The sequence below is a fragment of the Struthio camelus genome, chromosome 25, assembly GCF_040807025.1.
Source record: "Struthio camelus isolate bStrCam1 chromosome 25, bStrCam1.hap1, whole genome shotgun sequence".
Taxonomy (NCBI): Eukaryota; Metazoa; Chordata; class Aves; order Struthioniformes; family Struthionidae; genus Struthio; species Struthio camelus.
Window position 1 is genome coordinate 3,627,798 of NC_090966.1, and position 20,502 is coordinate 3,648,299.

At 55.9% G+C, this 20,502-nt stretch overlaps 1 protein-coding gene across 2 annotated transcripts in view; it reads left to right on the plus strand.

Annotated features, from left to right (window-relative positions):
* ITGB3 (integrin subunit beta 3) overlaps positions 1–19,776 on the plus strand; it is a 30,830-nt gene extending 11,054 nt beyond the window's left edge. For both annotated transcript variants that reach the window (XM_009675944.2, XM_068919133.1), the window contains 13 exons: positions 3,868–4,060; positions 6,266–6,518; positions 7,599–7,761; positions 8,401–8,562; positions 8,975–9,070; positions 9,325–9,414; positions 10,189–10,323; positions 10,857–11,286; positions 14,336–14,558; positions 14,920–15,020; positions 15,204–15,323; positions 17,270–17,436; positions 18,218–19,776. In XM_009675944.2, the coding sequence (XP_009674239.1) occupies positions 3,868–4,060; positions 6,266–6,518; positions 7,599–7,761; positions 8,401–8,562; positions 8,975–9,070; positions 9,325–9,414; positions 10,189–10,323; positions 10,857–11,286; positions 14,336–14,558; positions 14,920–15,020; positions 15,204–15,323; positions 17,270–17,436; positions 18,218–18,286 (2,202 nt within the window). In that variant the 3' untranslated portion in view covers positions 18,287–19,776. The remainder of the gene's footprint in view (positions 1–3,867; positions 4,061–6,265; positions 6,519–7,598; positions 7,762–8,400; positions 8,563–8,974; positions 9,071–9,324; positions 9,415–10,188; positions 10,324–10,856; positions 11,287–14,335; positions 14,559–14,919; positions 15,021–15,203; positions 15,324–17,269; positions 17,437–18,217) is intronic.
* Positions 19,777–20,502: the final 726 nt, after the last annotated feature.

The window sequence follows — 20,502 nt, forward strand, 5'->3', positions numbered from 1 at the left end:
GCGAGGAACAGCCGAACTTTGGAGCGGGCACCAGGCCTTGCTCAGCCTCTCCTCACTGCGCAGGGAGGAACAGAGCCTCCTCGATCCGAGGCCGTGCTGGTGTCTTGACGTTGCAGCGGGGGCTGTAATTTTTTTTTCCCCCTCAGATCAGCAAAGGTTTCCAAAAAAGGAAATTTTCCACACTGCTCATGGACAGTCAAGACAAGCAGTGAGGGAGCTGCCTCGCTGCCAGCGACCGGCCCCCAGAGAACCAGGCTTTGCAAATTGCTCAGCAACTCCTGCCTCTGACATCTGGACCGCATTGTCTTAATTTAGCAAAATGAAGGTTTTTTCTGCGGGTTTGTTTAATTTCCCCGGGGTGGGTGAGGTCTCTGATCCTTCCCCCCCCCTTTTTTTAAAGGGACAGTGCCCTTATTTGTATCCCTTTCTTTCCCGCTGTAGTGCTGCTTCGTCCTAGCTGTTTTCCTGCTGAGCACGGGGTTAGTGATTGCTCCTGCTCTATCCTTGGTTTGAACAGGACTGGCGAGGAGGATTTGACTGCTTTTCCTTGTGATCACTGACCCCACTGAGTGCTGATGTAAAGGACCATTCTGTTTTCTTTATTTTCAGAAGCCTTGACCGCTCTTACCAACAAATGGGTGTGCATGTCCACTCACTTTTCCTTTTAGAAAAGTCAGCCAAGCTTTAGAGCTGAGCAGTGGCCCTGAAACCACTTTGGGTGGGTGAGATCTTGGAAAATCACACAATACCCTACCAAAATGTCACCTGCTCTGGTCCCCTTGGAGCAAAGATGGAGGCAAAGTTGGACCAGGGTTTGATTTAGTGAAGCAGCTGGAGGTTTCAGCTTAATTCTTGGAGGTCTCTGTGCTTTAGGTCCTCCCACAAGCTCTCCTGCAGGGAAGCTGTAGCTCTGCATGGCTGCCTGCAAGATCACAATGGGGATACCCTGGGATATGGGACTTCTGGAGCATCCCCCTGCTGTGGTCACCAAGGGGGCTCTTGGATGCAACTGACTTTGCCAGCACTGCTGGACAACCCTGTCCTTGCTTCCAGTGTTTGGAGGTGGTGACCAGGGCTAAAACTCACTGGGTTTCCAGTCCTGGAGTGAGCTCAAACAGATGCAGAGATGCCCAAAGGGGTAGTGGACTGGGAAAGCTCTGCCAGGGGCTGCAGAGTGCCTTCTGGCAGAGGAGGTCGGAGCACATGCCCTGCCACGTCCCTGCGCTGGAGAGCCTCTGCCCAGGCAAGCAGGGCCGTGCTGACAGGAGCGTGGGGTTGTACAGAGCGTTCCAGTGAGTGAACTCATTGCGTCACAGTGTTGGCAGGTTCCCCAAGTCCCTGGGTCCGGTGAGGCTGTGGAGAAGAGGGGGGAAGAAAAATCTGCAAGGGCTCTGTAGCCAAATGTCCATCTTTGGACATGTCCTTCTTGTAGCCAAACTTCACTTAAGAGGTTCCTGCAAGTCCTGAGCTGATCATGATGTTTAGGGCTGCCAGGAAAGGGGACGGATGTGGCACTGGGGTTAATGGGCTGCCTCCCTGGGGATCATGCAGTAATGTTGCTGCTAATCCTTAAAGGTGCTAGATGCCCTCAGGGAGCCGGGGAGGCCACAAGGACCTGAAGGTATCACCCAAGAGAACAGCATCACAGTGAAAGGCCTTTCTGCTCAGCCTGCTTTTTTCCTAGATATCTTTACAGTGATTCCCCTGCCTGGGACAGGAATGTGTGTGATGATTGATGGGGTCTGTTGTAAATTAGGCATATTTTCTGGCTCTCTGTTGTAGCAGATAGATGTAGCTCTGGAGGTATGCCTGCCTCAGGGTTTTGCACAGTTCCTTGGTCCCAACAACAAGGTGTGGCAGGGAGTCCCACAGGGCAAGTTGGGGTGGGCAGGAGGGTGCAAGGGAGCTAATTTAGACAGGCAACTTGTTCTGGTTATTGATGGCAGACTGTCCAAGCAGGTAGGGTGGAAATGGGAGGCAGCAGAGGAGGAATATGCCTGTTGATGTGTCTTCTGGCTATCAATCAGTTGAACTGAGGGAGGAGAAAAGGCAGCTAAAGGCCCCTGTTCCCAGAAGGGCTGTAGGCCAGAAAGGGCCTCCTGACACTGTTTGCACTTCTCCACTTTTTTGCCTAAAACATACAAAGTAGTTCCTGGGCTCAGGCAGCCTGAACTCAGGGGAGCTGATATCCCAAACTGAGAATCTCTCCCTCCTCCTGGGTGCTGAGAGGTTGCAAAGCTGAGGTTTTTGCTTCTCCCTGCCCCACAAATGAAGAGGGAAGCTGAACCACTTGGTCCCAACTTGTGCTAGGAGTTGTGTCATACCCAAGGAAAGGTGGCACTTGTGTAGGTCACCTTCTGTGAGTGTAGAAAGATTTGAGCTCTGTCACTCAAGGAGGGAGCTGGAGGCTAGGGAAACCCTGCGGTCAGAGCAGAGGGTGTCTGCTGCCCAGCTGGGACCCGCAACTGCACATCCCAGCAGCGTCGGGCCAGGAGAGGAATATTCGCATATTTGTCTTTGAGAAATTTGTCATCTCAAGAGCAGGCACAAGGGTGGTACAAGCCCCATCTGCCTGAGCCATGATAAGGGGGAAGAGGCCAGGAAGCTTTCTAGGAAATGACGGAAAGGGCTGGAGATTCATAGTGACTTCACACTTTGGGCTTCCTGCCTCTGATGGATTCTTGATAGTTTCTCCCGTGGCTCAGTGGCTGTTTCACTCTTTTTCTCCTTTTTTGGTCCTCCTTTTCCCCCGTCAGTCTCCATCCAGCAGGAAGTTGGAGCGCTGAAGATAAGCTCGGACAGGAACTAAACTATTTCATGCAGTGGGTTCAGCCCTAACAGGCCTGTCCCTTGCTCACAGCAACATTTCTAAGGCTGCATGTCAAGAAAGAGGTGGGGGGGAAAGCTAGCTCTTTTTTTCTGAAACTTAAAAAACTCCAAAATGTCCCAAGCTTTGTCCCTCATCCGCAGCCTACCAGCATTCACGTCCTGTCTCACCGTCCCCCAGCACACAAAGCCACCCCATAGGTGATGTTGGCTTTGTCATAAACCAAACCTGAGGTTCCACCCACTAGGAGGCAGGAAGGAATTTGTCAGGGATAAGTTATCCATTGCTTCCTTTTCTGCAGGGATTACTGTGCTCCCTTATAGCAGCTGGTGTAAGAGCCAGGGGGCAAGAGGTCTCCCTGGCCGAACCCAAACCTGCTCTGAGGACAGGGAGGTCTCTGCAGAGGACAGGCAGGTTGTGCGGGCAGCATGAGGGGGTCTCTCTTAAACCACCTTGGCAAAGTTCATCTTGGGCAGCCCTGTGTAAAGCCCATTCATTTCAAGAAACCGGTTATGTGACTTATAGACTGCTGATGGGACGAAAGTTGATCTTTCCTGGGACAGTAGGGGCCTGAAGGACAGTGCAGGCAGATGGGGCAGGGAGGTGTTGCTGGTGTGGGCAAGGAGCTGGACAATATTGAGCAAGGTACTGCTGAGCGTACCTTTAGGGGTGCAGGAGCCAGCCAGGTGGGTCCATGCACAAGGATGAGGCTGCAGGCAGGGAACATCCTTGGAAAGGAGAGCGAGAGACTTGGACCAGGATGTGGGTGGAGATCAGGAAGCGGAGCAATGTTCAGTAAAAGCTATGCTGGCCAGAAAGATGGTTCTTGTGGCTCTGTGGGACTTGCTGATCCTGGACCTGCTATCTGTCTGCCTCCTCCCCTCCGGGGAGGCCTTGTTGTCTCTTATCTTGGTTTTGCTTGACACATGACTCAGCCACAGCTCTCCAGAGAAAACCTGGCCCTCTCTTCTCCTCCACCCCACCATCACACTGGTTGGTTCCTGGCTGCCTTGGCCACTGACTCTGCCACCTTCCTGCAGGTCTTGGCCCAAGGATCACCTCGCTGTGACCTACACAGCAACCTCCTCCAAAATGGGTGCAGGCAGGACCACATCGAGTTCCCGACTAGCAGCATAAGGGTCCTGGAGAACCGGCCTCTCAGCGACAAAGGCTCGGGGACCTCCACCACCACCCAGATGAGCCCCCAGAAAATAGAGCTGAACCTGCGGCCAGGTAAGGGCCTCAACAACACAAACTGCTTGAAAAGGAGATTTGGACTCTTTGAATGCTTTAGTGAAAGACAGCTTGTGTCTAACATGGACTGGTAGGTTTGAACTGCCAACAGGTCCCCTTTTAACATAATTTACCAGGTTCATTTCAGCCAGACAGGCTGGAGCCAATTAACTGTTAAGGTCATTTTCAATCCTACACCACCGTAACATCACCCACCACCACCTCTCACATCCTTGTACATTGAGGAGTTTAAAGTGACACCAGGCAGGAGGCAAAACTAAATGGCATCACTCACTCAAGGTCACAAAACCCGTTTGTGGAGAGCAGAGCAAAATGGTGCCATACCGTGACCTTGCCCTGTCCTGGCGTGTAGCTCATCGTGTGCTCTTGTTAATGGTAATCTGCTCTGGTGGTGGTATAAAAGGGCTAAGAAGACCAGAGAAACTTGAATTGTTCAACCTGGCACAGCTGTGTGTAAAACCATCGGCATTACCTGCTCTGGAGGGAGGAAAGCCAGTGAGGTTAGGGATGGTGGAGCTGAAATGACCATGACAATCTTTTGTGGGTTTCCGTCTGCCCCCATTACTATGGCATCCCAGCACCTAGTAAGGATGTAACTAACTTCTGTCACGCATGAATTAGTCTCTTTGTCTTCCTTGGAACTTCGGAGCTGTTCTCTCACGAGAACTTTTTTGCTCACTGTTTCCAGCCATGGCTGGTAGCTCCTTTGGATGCTGTCCCTGGGATGATTCAGTAGCCAGTGGGGCCCTTGGGTGCCTTCCAGTCTCAGCAGGAACAAATTTCAATTCTGTGTGCTCATTAAAACCCTGGGGCCAGGTTTCAGTGACTGATAGCATGTGGCTCTCTGTTCATATCCCTGGGCCTGGCCACGGGGAGTCCTGACCCATCAGAATAATGGCAGTCTGACGTGCCCTCTTCCCTACAAAGTGGGGACGAATAGCTTCTACGTAGCCCTTGCTGTCTTAGGTCAAAAGGTGTTTGGCAAGAAGCAGGTACATGCATTGCTCTGGAGAGAAACTGAGGCAGGAAGGACCTGTTCCTTGGAAGCAGTAGATGAAAGCCCTGACTTGATACCATCTCTGCCTAACTAAGAAGGCTTGGCATGAGTTATGGTCTTGGACTCACGAATATTGAAGGATATGACCAGGACAGGTCACTGCCCATGGTCCCACAGCCTTAGTGAGTCCTTGGGGTTGTAGCTCAGCAAGGAAAATGGATGCTTTCCGAGCAAAAAGTTCAGATCCCCGAGTGGTGATCTGACAATGCAGCTGGCCTTCGGACAGCTGGATGGGGGATGGAGCTCTTTGGTTTCCTAGAGTGTGAAGATACTTTCTCCATCCTGAAAGTCAGCATCTCAGATGTGCAAACTTAAAAGGGAAAGAACAAGAAAAGGAATAATTCTGGCTCAAGTGAAGCTTCTTCCCCAAATTTGAGGTGTTCTGAGAAGACTGCAGCTGTGCCTTAGCTTACATTTCAAAGCAGCTGTTTCAAAGGACAGCAAGAAAGGACCTTTGTCTTGTTTAAAAAGCAGAAAGAAAGGTCAACCCTAAGTGTTTTCAGCATTTTTTTTTCAAAGTGTAAAAGTCATTGAAACTGGCCTGCTCCCCAGAAAAGTGTTGGTCCTGTCTAAGGAGGTTTTTGTTTCAATAGAAAATGGTTTACCAAAAAATTTCCCAGCGGGGGCTGGGAGGAGCCAAGAGGAGCAGGAAAGGATAAGGGGTGGGCCAGGAGGCTGAGAGATGTTCTGAGGCTTCAGGAGCCCAGAGAAGCCCTAAGCAGCAGGATAGTCCCCTGACCATCCCCATAAGACCTGCTGCCCCACGCACGGGTTGTTTCATTCGTGCCAGCCAATGTGTGTTAGTGTGGGACAGCCAGGGACAGTTAGTTTTGAGCAGAAGGATCTATTAACATCCAGTAATGAGAGATTTGGAGAACAAGAGTCTTAAGCCACATTTGCCATCCCTGAGGGATCCACAGCATACCTTCTCTGCAAACACCCTGCGGTAGGTTTTTTTGCCCCTTTGTATGTCTATTTAACTGTGGTGTTCTCCTCCCAGCAGCTTTAGACCATCTCTTTGGGCTCCTGTTGACCCTGTAGATTTGGTTGCTCCCTAGTCCTGTGATGAGCCCCCTTTGCTCCTCTCCAGGGAGAATCTCTCACTCCGCTGCCATGTTGCATTACAGATGACTCCCAGATTTTTCGCGTCCAAGTGCGCCAAGTGGAAGACTACCCCGTGGACATCTACTACCTGATGGACCTGTCCAACTCCATGAAGGACGATCTGAGGAACATTCAGAACCTGGGCACCAAGCTGGCCAGCGAGATGGGCAAGCTAACCAGCAACCTACGCATTGGCTTTGGAGCCTTCGTAGACAAGCCCATTTCTCCCTACATGTATATCTCTCCTCCAGAAGCCATCAGAAATCCTTGCTATGAGTAAGTCCCAGCCTGATGCATCAGCTGTCAACAGTTGGGGAGGCCTGTAAGAGCCAGAAGTTAATAGTATGCTACTGGACCGTGGCTGGGATAAAGTGTTTTCACTTTGTCACATTGGGAGATACTGCATGGGTACCTGGTATGAAGCAGTGGAGCGGTGCTGGTCACACCTGCCAAGGATTTGGCCCTTTGCATCCAAAAAAGGATGCAGTAGGATTCCTGGGCTCAGTTTCTGGCTTTTCTTCCCACAGGCCTTGTGGGAGCTTGGTCCAAACTCTCCTGCAGAAATGGACTTCAGCAGGGAGTTGGGTGCCTGATTTACTGGGAACCTGGCAGGGCTTAAACCTTGGACAAACAGGGAAGAACAGGCTGACGCAGGCAGAAAGAGCAGATAAAAACTTTGAAGTATCATTCACCCTGAAAGGCTATGGGTGCAAACAAGTTTCCACCATTTTTCAGGAAAGATGCTGAGGCTCAGAGACAGTAACAAACTTCTGAAAAATCCCATAATATCCATTGTGCTGGGCGTGGGAAATGGAATTCCCAGCAGGGTAAGGCTGAGAACTGGGTGAGACAAGACTCCCATAACCAGGTTTTCCAGAGCTCGTACACCAGAGCCTCAAGTTGTCACACTGAAGCGGGGACTGCTGACATGAGCCTAGGATGACTAGAACATGATGGATTTTCAAAAGATCCTTCACCAGCCACCCTATAGGTAGAGGATGAAGAAGGACCCTTCTGCTATATCCTTGGGCTGTCAGGGTAGCTGAGTCTTTACTGTGGGTAAAGATAGAACTCAGGAGTGAGTCGGTCCCCCATCCTGTGCCTCAGTTTCCCTTCCTTATTAGTTTACTTGAGGCCTGGGCCAGAGCAAGACCTGACAGCAGTGTAGAAGTCCTGTTTTCCAGGACAGGCTTCAAACAAGAATAGGCAGGGGCTGTGTTGCTTGCAGGAAGAAGAGGCATCCCAGAGAGAACCATAGGATGGGAGATGGCTGCAGGGCTGAGGTGGGAGCTGGAAATGCCCAGCAAGTCTCATGCCCCAGGGCCCTGACTACTCTCCTCCCCCTGCCTCCCCCAGGATCGGCGAGACCTGCCTGCCCATGTTTGGCTACAAACACGTCCTAGCGCTCACAGATGAGGTGAACCGATTCAATGAGGAGGTGCAGAAGCAGAGCGTCTCGCGGAACCGCGATGCGCCAGAGGGCGGCTTCGATGCCATCATCCAAGCCACCGTCTGCGATGTAAGAATGCCTGGCTGGGGCAGGGAGAGGGTAACCAGGCTGGGCCTGATGGATCAGCAGAGACCACCCAACCCTGCCAGGAGAGCATCTTGCTGGACTATAAGCCCTGTGGAGCCACAGCAGGGCTGAAAGTCTGGACAGGGTGAATGCTGGACAAGGGTGTTTCCAGGCAGACAGCCGAGGCAAGGGAAGAGCAGGACCCTGAGGTCTTAGGAGGACAGAGGAGCAGAGCAGGTGCTTCAGAGGCTGACGTGGCAATCCCACGTCAGCCCTGAAGTAACCAGCCTAGAAGGAAGTCTCCTGTACCCACACCTTGATTTTGCTCATACTGGACACAGGTTTTAATTTGCTAGAGTTACTCAAGGTGGCTAATGACTGAGGGATACAAAAACTCCTGTCTTGCACCTTTGCAAGCAGCTCAGGCTCACCTGCCCAGCACCGCAGCCCAAATATACCACATAGCACTTTACTGGGAAAGTAATTTCCTTCGATTCCCTCTGTAGTCACAGGTTGAGGGGCCCATACGGCCAGGCCATGACCTGAGTTGGCAGCAAAGGGAGTAGCCAGGTTGATGGTGTGTAGGGCTGCCTTCAGCACATGCTGCTGTGAGACTGGGAGCTGCCCGTGCCTTCATTGCAGGAGAAAATCGGCTGGAGAAATGACGCATCCCACCTGCTGGTCTTCACGACGGATGCCAAGACCCACATCGCGCTGGACGGGAGGTTGGCAGGCATTGTGCAGCCCAACGATGCCCAGTGCCACATTGACAAGGATAACTTCTACTCGGCCTCGACCACACTGGTAAGCCAGGGCCCACATGCCGGGTAGGGGAGAAACCTCCCTGTGCTGTAGGTGTAGGTGGCCACAGCAGAATGTTTTATCCATTTTGAAACAAAGCAGAGGAGAGCTTGCAGGCACATGGTACCAGCTAAGCGTGTGCGTGTGCGTGTGCGTGTGCGTGTGCGTGTGTGTGTGTGTGTGTGTGTGACTCTTCCAAGTGTTAGAGGCTCTCTGAATTGCCCCAAGGAGCAGTGCCTGCCTCTTTGCAGTGAGACACTGGACCTCCTGATCTAATCAGACGAGCTTTAGGGAGGCCAGAGCTCCTGCTCAAGATCCCAGTGGGATGGGAAGCATGGACTAGCCCTGCCAAGGGAGTGTGATGGAGACCAGGGAGATCTCCATTCCCAGGTTACAGCCTCTCTACTCTCCCTAGGACTATCCCTCTCTGGGCCTGATGACCGAGAAACTCTCGCAGAAGAACATCAACTTGATCTTTGCTGTGACAGATACTGTGGTTGGCCTCTACCAGGTAACAGCTGCTGTGGAAAACCCCCCTCACGAGGTGGCTGGTGGAGTCCCAAGGAGCAGCCTCTCCAGCAGGCTGCAGGTCGCTGGGCATTGCCTGGCAGCTCCACATCCTCACAGCCACATGAGGAGGGCAAGTGCGTGTGCTGTGTGGAGCCCAGCCTGGCTCAGGAAGTTCTTGCACGCCCAGGCACAGCTTGGCCCAGCTGTGACATGTTCACCTGTTGCAAGCAGACCATGCTTCTGTTTTCTCACTAGAATTACAGCGAGCTGATACCAGGCACAACTGTGGGGACCTTGTCCAGAGACTCCAGCAACGTTCTGCAGCTCATCGTGGACTCCTATGGGGTGAGTGGGCAGTGCCACCATGTCTCTCTGGGCAGTGCAGCTCCAGCCCTGCCCAGGCAGCTCAGTGGGGGCCCCCTTATTTTAGAAGAGTAACTGCTTGCAGGACACAAAGAGCCTTGCCTCGGGTGCTTGAAGGAGAGCTGTATACTGTGGTGACCCCCAAAATAGCCCTCTCCCTCCCAAAATAGCTACCACCTCGTGCCACAAACCACCCACACAGACTTGACAGCTCTCTGGCCCTGAGCAGCCTCCCTGGACCAGCTGGAAGCATCTGCCTCTGCCTGCGTGTGCAGGGTGGGCCGGGAAAAGTGAGATCACTGCATCCGCAACGTCTGTCCCTTCCTGTCCTCGACAGCCTTTCCCGATGCAGCTGAGGCCTGAGAAAGACTCAGGGCACTTGGCTCCTTTCCTGCTTGCTTTAGTGCACATGGGAACATTGCTGTGGTGTGACGGCCGCTCAGGGACTGTGGGAAGAGGAGCTTTCCTGCTGACATCCTTTTCTCTGCCCCTGTTGAGAACAAGCGAGCAGAAGCATGTCCGTGTCGGGGACAGCAGTGAGATGGAGGCAGCAGTGAGGGTGCACAGAGCCTGCTGCTCCTGGCAGGCAGAGAGGGGGTGACAGGGGTGCCAGCAGTGTGTGGTCCCAGCTGCTGGTAGCCGCAAAGAGCTGCGATGCTGCAGGGCCCCCATGTCCTGGCTGTCACCCTCTTGCTGGGGCCAAGCCCTGCCTGACCCATGCTGTCTGCTCCATCACTTCTCTTTGCCCCTTCACAGAAAATCCGCTCCAAGGTGGAGCTGGAAGTACGTGATCTCCCTGAAGAGCTGTCCCTGTCCTTCAATGCCACCTGCCTCAACGACGAGGTCATCCCTGGACTCAAGTCATGCATGGGGCTCAAGATCGGGGACACGGTGAGGCTCCCATTGGCATCCTCGCTTTTTCTCCCCCCTTGATGTAGCTGTGCTAGTCAAAAAGGGGAGCGCAGCCCACAGGGTTGCTGGGCATGGCCAGCTCACCCGATGCCCTCCGTGGGCCCAGCCTTGCCTGCATCAGCATCCCCCCCACCTCCCTATGACACTGCCCTGCAGGGCACCTTGCAGGCTCCTTGCAGCAGAGAGATGAATGGGGGAAAATGCTATTTCCAGTCTGCCGGATGCAGATTGTGGTCCTCCAGCTCTGTGCGTGCTGCTGGCCAGGGTCAGATAGGATGCAGGCCTGCATGGGCTTTTGGACTGATTCGGCCTGGCTGCTCTGGCAGGCAGCGCCCTGCCCCAAACTGTGCTCTGGAAAGCTTTAAGAGGCCTGCTTGGTCCCATGTCCCTAAACTTGGGCCCAGACCAAGCAGCTGGGTGCAATGGTGCTGGAGCAGCAGAGCTCCAGGAGACTGGAGCAGGTACCCTGATATCCTACTGGGGGGTACTGACACCTCGACACCCCTCCCCAGGTGAGCTTCAGCATCGAGGCCAAGGTGCGGGGCTGCCCGCAGGAAGGGCAGAAATCCTTCACCATCAAGCCCGTGGGCTTCAAGGACAGCCTGACCGTGGTGGTGAACTTCGACTGCGACTGCTCCTGCGAGGCTCAGGCCGAGGCCAGCAGCCCCTCGTGCAGCCAGGGCAATGGCACGCTGGAGTGCGGCGTGTGCCGCTGCAACGCCGGCCGCCTGGGCTCGCACTGCGAGTGCTCGGAGGAGGAGTACAACCCCTCGCAGCAGGACAACTGCAGCCCTCGCGAGGGCCAACCCCTCTGCAGCCAGCGGGGCGAGTGCATCTGCGGGCAGTGCGTGTGTCACAGCAGCGACTTCGGCAAGGTGACGGGCAAGTACTGCGAATGCGACGACTTCTCCTGTGTCCGCTTCAAGGGCCAGATGTGCTCGGGTGAGTGGCACTTGCTCAGCGGTGGCAAGCGAAGCAGGGCGGTTAACACGTGGAAGGGAGGCAGCTCCGGGTGAACTCGAGAGGCTGTGGCATCTTTTGACGCCCAAGCTCACAAGTAATGGAGAAACCAGCTATTTTGGGGCTTGTCCAACACGTCTTGAGTAGCTTCCCCTTTTTCGTTGGAGGCGAGTACAGCAGTGATTCCTTTGCGCCTCTGCATTGCCCTCTTTCCCGTGGATGGGGGATGACTAGGCTGTTTTAAGCAGCTACCAATTCTTCTTTTGCCTGAACAGTGTTGGTGTCTCTTGACTTGCTCCTGAAGGACACTGGGAACCCCAGCCCAAGCCCGAGGTGGGTCTTTTTTTGCCCAGGGACCCCTCAACACCTTCAGAAGGCCCTAGAGAGAGAGAGGGCAGCTGCCCCCACCACTGACTTCCTGCAGCCCTGGCTCTCCCTGGAGCAGCCAAGGATCTGGAGCAAGGGGGGGAAAAAACTCTGTTTCTGGCAGCTTGTATCCCCTCCACTCTCCCTGTGCCTAAAAGCCACAGCAGGGTGACGGGCTCCTTCCTGGGCTTAGAAACAGGGCTCGCCTCCCTGCTTAGACGCAAATCAAAGCCCTTCCACAGGCCCAGATGAGCTGGAGATAATGCTCTGTGAAAGGAAACACTGGGCAGCAGGAGAGAAGGGTGGGGAAGGATATTGCACGGTTGGGATTTGGGAGGAGATTAAGTGCTAATTTTTTCCTCCACCCGGTTCTTAAAGACTCCTTGTTGGAAAAAATAGTGGTTAGGCAATCATCCTGATTGTTCGTCCTGACAGCATCCCCCCTCCAGAATATTCATCTCCTTGATTTGATACCGGGCTCCCCACCTCCGATCTTGGCTCCTGCTATTTTCAATACGAGAGAGGACCAGATCCTCAGTTATTCCTCCTACACTGAGGATGGGAAAGATCTGGTCTGCCCTGGAGTCTCTTGCAAGGCACTTCCCAACAGCAGTTGTCCAACATGTCCTGATGTGCCAGGACCCTTTCTCCATCCCGTGAGCCCCTGCCTGGTCTCCAGTAAACACGGGAGGTCTGAGCACACTGGAGCAGCGAACCCAGGGAGCTGAGTCCTGGTCTCGCAGAAGCTGGGAGAGGAACAGGAGCGGCTGGGGCTGGGATGTGAACTTGCAGCACGTCACCTCCCAGGGCAGAGCACTCCGAAACGCTCCAGCTGAGCTCAGAGCCTGACGGTGCCAAGTGCCTTCCCCCTCCCTGCCTCGAGCTGATTCAGCTCCTGAAAGCATGTAATTTCTTTTTTCCCTGCGGCTGGGTTAGTTTTGCCAGTTTTGTTTCCCCATCAGCTTACTGACGGCTCAGTGCTGGCACTGGAGCCGGCTCTGGGGGATCGGTGGGATGGGGCAGTCAGAGTAAGTCGTTAGGTCCGAGCTGTCTGCTGAGCCTGCCCTGGCGTGGGCAGCAACTTGTTTAACCCCCAGAAATGGCTGGATTCAAGAGAGGGGGAGAGGGGGGCTATCAGCCCCCAACCTCTCTCCATAAGCCCAGGTGAGGTGGCTGCTAACAGAGGGCCCCAAAAGCCACTGCTCTGTCCTCCTGTGAGTCCATCCAGACATGCACGTGCCTGGTACTGCCTCTAAGCTTTAGCTGTAGGTCATGCTGTTGTCCCACTCTGCCTCTGTGCTGCTGTGATTGATTCCTTATCTTAACAGCGTGGTGATAACAGGAGAAAACGTTTTTTTACCCCTATCAGGCAGGGCCCAGCCTCTGCCTGGGAGGGGGCCAGGTGTCTGTCCCTCTTCCGGCCACCCAAGACTGGCGCTGGCTCCAGCAGTCTGAGTGCCGCGGTCACGGGCTGTTTCTCCATCTCCCCGGAGGTCTGGCAGGGCCCCATGAGAGGTGTTGATGGATCGCTGCCCCCCAGGCAGAGTGGGCTGCTAATTAACCAGCTCGTTATTTCTGGCACTGTCACAGCCCTGTGCCCACATCCCTGGGCCAGCCTCAGCTCCATGCCAAGAGCTGGGAGAGTAAATGCAGCTTTTTCTGAGACGGTAGAGGTGGCCAGGCTCTTTCCTCTGGGCCGACTTCTGCAAATGCAAGGCTTGGCATAAGGCCAGCTGCATCTCTCCTGGCCTGGCTCTGCCCATGCCCCCTCTGCCCTGTCTGACCCGTCGGTATCGATCACGTCACACTTAGCCACTTCTCTCCAGCTCCTCCACAGCCCGTGTATTTCCGTGCCCTGTCACCCAGCTCGGTGCTGTTTTTTCCTGTGACTCAGTCCTAGTTCCTCATTAACCAGGTTACGCATTTATTTCTCATGCGGTGCCACCGTGCCCCAGAGCTGGAGGGGTGAGGAAGGCGTCTGGCCAATGCCCCCGCCGGGAGCAAAGCTCCCAACATGCCCCTGTGCACTCAGGGCTCGGGCTGAGTTGGCTCATGCTGGTCCGCAGTGTTTCTGCCCATTAGTCTTGTCTTTGCTGGAAACTTTCAAGTTTCCAAAAAATCAACTTTCAAAAATCAAACCGCAATCCAAATAGCTCCAGGCTTTGGTAAGATTTTTGCATGTCTGTCTGTCTCTGCTTTTTGTGATCAAACCAGCCTCGGAGAGCGGGCAGAACTTGTCAGGCTTTTCCTGGCAATCGGCTTTTCACAAATGGTTCAGGGCTGGGAAGTGAGCCGCAGTTGATGGGTTTTGCCTGGACGTCCTAACTTAATCTGAAACTGAAGACAAAAGCCAAAACTTGAATAGCGCAGAGATGGAGCTGATCAGGGCTCGCTTGCTGTTGCTGCCAACCAACCTGCCAGAGCTGAGGCAGCTCAGCCTGAAATTTGTCACGTTTTTCTTATCTGGATGGAACAAGAAGGGCATCATGGAGGCAGCTTAATGGAGCGGGGGACGCTGCAGGCAAAGGGATGGGACCGGCATCAGGGAGGAGGCGCAGCCCAGCACAGACGTTAGGGCCAGGCCTAGCACAGCACAGGAGGCTCAGCTGTGCTCTCAGAGGACACTCGAGGGCTCAGGTGCTGATGTTCTCATGGTGGTCCCCAGGCCACGGGCAATGCAGCTGCGGGGACTGCCTGTGCGACTCGGACTGGACCGGGGACTACTGCAACTGCACCACCCGCACCGACACCTGCATGTCCAGCAACGGCCTCGTGTGCAGCGGGCACGGCTCCTGCATCTGCGGCAAGTGCGACTGCACCCAGCCCGGCTCCTACGGCGACACCTGCGAGAAGTGTCCCACATGCCCAGACGCCTGCACCATCAAAAAGTGAGTGAGGCGCTAGGGCCAGAGCAAGGCAGAAACATGCCATGCCGGGCCAGAGTGCATCAGGGAAACGAGAACTGGCAGTGGGGTCATTGTCCACTGTCTGTGCCGCAGCAGCAGCAGCCCAGTTAAGCTAGGCTTGCCGAGATCTAGCAAGTGATGGCAACAGGGTGGCTTGCTCATAGAAATGGGGGTCTGCAGTTCTGGGTGGCCTGCCTGTCACTGCTGGGATCGCTGGTGCTCAGGGTGAGCAGGGTTGTCCAGGGAAATCGCAAACTGAAAGATGTGACAGCTCCCAGGGGGAGAGCACGGAGAGCCCCCAACGCTTCCCTTCTGCTCATGGCATCTCCTTCCTCTTGCTCAGGGAGTGCGTGGAGTGCAAGAAGTTTGAGCGGGGTGTCCTCGTGGACCAGCAGTCCTGCAGCCGCTTGTGCCGCGATGAGATCGAGACGGTCCAGGAACTCGGTAAGAGAGGGGCCAAGGCACTCGGCAGGGCAGGTGGACTGCAGGCCGGACCAGACACAAATCTCTGCTCCAAACCATGGAAATTGGGGCTGCTTATGCCATCCCCAGGGTCAGGTCTTTTGCTTGGCGTGTGCTTCACCCGTGCCTGGTGAGGTGAGCTCTGACAGCCTCTTGCTTCCGCAGGCGACAGGGGCAAGGACGCCGTGAACTGCACATACAAGGACGAGAACGATTGCGTGGTGAGGTTCCAGTACTATGAGGACTCCAGCGGGAAGTCCATCCTCTCCGTCATAGAGGAGCCAGGTATGCCTGTGCCCCAGCGGCTGCTGTGAGTCCTTCCATGAGCCCATAGCACCTCTGTGAGCCTCTAGCCCTCCTGCCACTGCACAGGAGTTCAGCAGTGCCAGCAAGCTGCTTTGGGCAGCCCAAAGATCCTGCTCCCTCCAGAAAGCCACCAGCAAACTCAGGCACTCGGGGTTTAGCCCGTACGGAGCAGGAAGAGCCGCTGCTGGCAGTAGTCCAGCTGGGAGGAGTCAAGGACCCATATGGGTGTTCCCACTTCCCATTCTTCCGTAAACCAGTCCTGTTGCCATTCGGGAGAGCCGGAGGGACAGACATCTGCTTCCTCTGGGCGTCCATCCACCTGGCAGTGTGGCTTTGAGATGTCCCCACCACCAAAGGAGTTGCTGCTCGCTCAGCTGCCTCTCCCAGCTGGCTCGGGCTCTGCTGAGCCTTTGCACCTCCTGAGAGCCGGGCCCTGAGCCAAGAGCTGGTTGAAGCTGATGCTCCGCAGGAGCCAGCGTGTGCTGCACGCCTGAGCTCTTTGGACCTCTGTCCACTTGTGCTGCCTAGCCAGGCTGGGAGCCAGTGAGTGCCATTTCATCCTGCCTCCTCTTCCCATGGGGAGCTGAGCTGGTCTCGTGCCCTCCCAGAGAGCTGGAAGGGCTGTGTGGGTGGGCAGGGGCTGGTGCCAGCCGTTTTCCAGCACTGGCTGCAGCTGGGCTGGGAGTCCCTTTGCGCCTCGTGCTTCTGCTCCCCGGTCCCAGCAGGGCGGAGAGATCTGGGGCTGGAGAGGCGTTAAAAGCTGCGTTGTTCCTTGCCTCACGCTATCTGGGGCCGTAATTTCCTGCCTCTGTCTTGCGTTTCCCTGCTGTGTTGCTGGGCTGTTTCACTCCCAGTTGAGGCCGAGATGCCAACAGGGAGGAGGATCAACCTTCCCACCTCCCTGACCCCATCTCTGACGCCACGGTTCAGATTTTCTTGAGATGTCGTTAGCAATGCAGAAGGAATGCTTCATTTTCCCAGCATTGCACCCAGCCCTCCTTGTTGGAGGAGGGTGCAGGGGCTGGGCAGAGCCGGAGGGAGGGGATGCGGCTGCCTCCCACGCAGAGCAGCCCGGGGTATCCGGTGCTGCTGGGCCTCCAGCAGGCGGGAGAGCTTCTTTCCAGCTGAGCCGGCCGCAGATCCTTCGAAAGCAGGGTCAATAAAGCAGCTGCCGGCTCTAATTACAGCCGCCTGCTGCTGGCAGTGCTGCATCCCACCCCTTTCCCGGCCTCTGTGCAAGGGGAGACAAAGCAGCAAGGTCTGGGGTTTTTTGCACAGCGCTGTGCGAGGTGCCCGGTGTGGGGGGAAGTGGGGGCTGGCTGTTCCCAGGTTCGCACCGGATGTCTCTCTGTTCCTGGCGCGTCAGGCTGAGCGCAGTGTCGACGTGCAGCTTGGCAGCTGCGAGCAGGGGTGGTGGAGGGGTGCCAGTTGGGCTGCTTTTGGATGATTTTTCAGCCAGGTGAAGAACTTGGTCTCCTGCGCTGTCATCTCCCCTCTGCTGCGGTGAGACCTCTGGCACCCCTGGCATGTAGCCACAGTCTGTAGCCACAGTCTGATCACAGGCAGAGGCACAGGCTCCTCCTGCTGGCTCAGGAACACTGGGCCATCAACAGGCACAATGAAGCAGACAGCAGACAACTCTAGGGTGGGCAGTTGGGTACAGACCCCAGCCTGCTGTACTCCTCTGGGCCCTATAGATAGGAGCCTGAGTACCTCAGCATGAGCACCCTGTCCCCCTTTCACAGAGACTGGTGCGCTCAAGGGTGGAGGCTTCTGCCTTCCAACAGTGGAGGACAAAGTCACCCTTAGCCCAGAGATGCTCTCTATGCCCGTGGTCAGGCTGTGCAACAGGGTAGCCCCTCAGCTGCTTTTAATTCCCCCGGAGGTGCTGAGGCCATCTAACCCTTGCCTCCTTTCCCTAACAGACTGCCCGAAGGGGCCAGATATCCTGGTGGTCCTACTCTCAGTGACGGGGGCCATCCTGCTCATTGGCCTTGCTGCTCTGCTCATCTGGAAGCTCCTCATCACCATCCACGACCGTCGGGAGTTTGCCAGGTTTGAGGAGGAGAAGGCCAGGGCAAAGTGGGACACGGTAAGGGCCAGTGGGGTCCTGTGTACAAGGCAGGAGCCCCTCAGTGCCAAGAGTTTAACGCCAGGTCTGAGCAGAACCAGATCCCAGCGCTCCCAGTCGGAGAGCCCAATCCCTGTCTGTGGTCCCATGGCGATGTTCGTTAAGGACCAGCTCACCTCGTTCCTCTCCGATGTGTGGCTTGGGACAGGACTCAGCATGGCAGCCCCAACCTGGACCCCCATCCCCGTGCCTGCTGCCATCCCTGGAGCCATGCACAGGGAAGAGCAGATGTCCTAGATGCTTCCCTCACCTCCAGTGCAACCCAAGCACTTGCCGCTGGCATGACCCTCTTACTCACTGCCCGCACCAGTGTTTCCACCCCGTGAGCGAGGCAGAAGGTCCCTCCTGCCACAAGACGCCTGGAAGGGCTGAGGCATCCACCACATGAGGAAGAGGGCTGGGACAGCAACAGTGCCTCCTCCCTTGTCCCCACCACTGCTGCAGAGGGAAGGGAAGAGATGAGGTGGGATGGCGTGGTGTGGCATGGCTCTTCCAGGAGCCCCGTTTGCTTCCTTGCCTGCTCCCAGCGCAGCTCCTATGCTCCAGTGCAGCTTTTTCCTGCTCTCTCCCAGCCATGAAACCTCAGGGAGAGCTGCTAAAAGTCAGAGCCCTTGAGTGGAGGTGTGGATTCACCACTCCATGCTGAAATGGCACCTCAGTTTCTCCAGAGTGGAGCAAATGCTGCGTACTAGCCTGATGCCATGCTCAAAGTGGTGACACTCATGTCTTCTTTTTCCTCCAGGGCCACAACCCTTTGTATAAGGAGGCTACATCTACCTTCACTAACATCACGTACCGTGGGAACATGTAAGGATGCCCACGGCCTGCCCCGTCCCTTCCCAGCACTGGCTGTGGGATCAGTGAGGATCGTGGGAGTTTCTGGAGTTTGGTTTACAGAAGAGCTTGTTAGTTGTCTGAGTGTGAGTGTGTCTGCGCGTGTGTGCGAGTATGTCTGCGTGTAATTTAACAACAACCCATCGACTGGCTCCGAGACCCTGCTGTCCATCACTCCACTATACTGCAGAGATGTTCTCTCCATGGCAAACCTCTTCTTTACCTCAGCGGGCCACCTCTGAGGAAGCAGATGGCCCCTCCATACACTGAACTAGGAGAAATGGGACTTTCTCTGGCTGGCAAGTCTGTGAACTCTGTTAGGTGCTCATCAGCGCTGAGTGGGTTTCAGGAGCGGCTGCTTGAACCCAGGGCTGCGAGCAGCTCTCTGTGGCCCGTGCTGGAGGAGCTCTGCCTGCTTGGAGATTCCCCACATTGATCCGCTGGATCCCTTGTGCACTGGACAGACCTTGGCCCTCCTGGATGCAGGAGCCATCTCCTCTGGGGCCAGGGCAGCTACGCTTGCTACCCACTCAGCAGGAGCCATCACCGTGCCTTATGAGCTGAGGTTACAGGTTGAGTAACTTGGCAGCTCAATGCTTCTTGCAGCACCACATTTCTGGCACTGCTCTGATCCAGGACAGTGAAAAGCAGTGTCCTCACATTGCAATGACCTTCTGAAATCCCTCTACATACACTCACTTTGCACCACCAGCCGCCTCCATGTAGCATCAGCTGTGCTGGTCCCAGCTGCAACCTGGCCCAGGCCCTCAGACAGTGCTGAGCTCCCCGTCCCCTTCCACCTTCCCCATGCAAAGAGGCATGTGGCTGGTTTAGGACAGGTCCTGCTGCCTGGGGTAGCCCCAGGCAGCAGCACCAACCATGTTTTTTGTGAAGGAAAAAAAAAAAAAGGGGGGGGGGAGGGCTGGGTGCCACCTTGTTCAGATCTTGGCTCTGCTGGCAGTGCTGCTGTCTGAGCACATGTCGTGTCATGTCTTTGGCACATCCCTTATCCCATGCACCCAAAGCAGTCAGATGGTTGGATCCTGGTGGATTTGTTGCACCATATAGCAACTAGGACCTCATAAAGCTGCCTGGGCACCCACCCACCATGCCCAGGGCTGTGCTGGCAGGCCCTAGGACAAGGGGACCAAGCCCTGGTTTCAACAGGGTTCTCTTCCCCTCTCTCTGAGACACCTCACTGTGCTTGGAAACAGCCTGAGCCTGGGCTCCCTCCAGAACAGCCTAGCAGGGCCGGGATGTGTGTCCCCTGCTCTGCGTCCGGCCTTCCCCAGTAGCGCGGGGATGGCCAATGTCCTGGAGCGACTGGGGGCAGAGTCAGTAGGAGCTGGGGCAGGAGTCGGGGCTGAGCCCTGCTGCCAGCGCTGGGGGAGCAGCAGCAGCTCCAGAGCCTGCCCTGGCATCCTGCAAGGCAGCAGCGACTTGCTCCAAATAAAAAGCCTCAAACCACTAATGGTGTCAGTGTCCACCTGAGAGGGCTGGGCCAAGGTCTCCTGCCTTACAGGGTCCCCACAGCTGGCACCCCGGCATGACCTGGCTCTGCAGCGCGTTGGCCTGTGGCACCCGCAGGGTACCCCAGTTCCCCCTTGGCTCTGGCAGCACCCGTGGCTCTTGCTGGCCTGGAGCTGGAGGTCCCACGCTGGGGTCTGGGGTGCCTCCCCAGGCAAGGCCTGGCACTGTCTTGGTGCTTGGGGCCACCACCAAGAGGAGTGGGCACAGCCAACCACTGCACCTTGGAGGGATGGGAAAGGGATGGGGGCCCAGTCCTCCGGGGGTGGTGGGATGGAGGTGCCAGTCCAAGCAGGATGGGGACTGAGCAGAGACAGTCCAAGTGGGGTTGGAGGATGGGAATGGAGGAGCTGGTCCAAGAGGGGCTGTGGGACAGGGATGGGGGCGCTGGTCCAAGCGAGCTGGCAGGATGGGGATGGGGCTTGAGCAGAGCCAATCTGATGCTCCTGGCAGCTGCCTTCCCTCTCTTGCAACCTGAGAAAACCCCAGCCAGCCCCAGTCCTGCCTCAAGCTTCCCCTGCCCCCCTCCCTCCCTCCGGGCACCCACAAGCTCTTTGGTGTGCTGGAAAAGCCCACGGAGGAGGGGAGCTGGGCCGAGCCCGCTGCAGGCCTGTCCCGGCGACCACCAGGGCCTGGCCCAGGAGCAAAGGTGCTAAACCTGGGAGC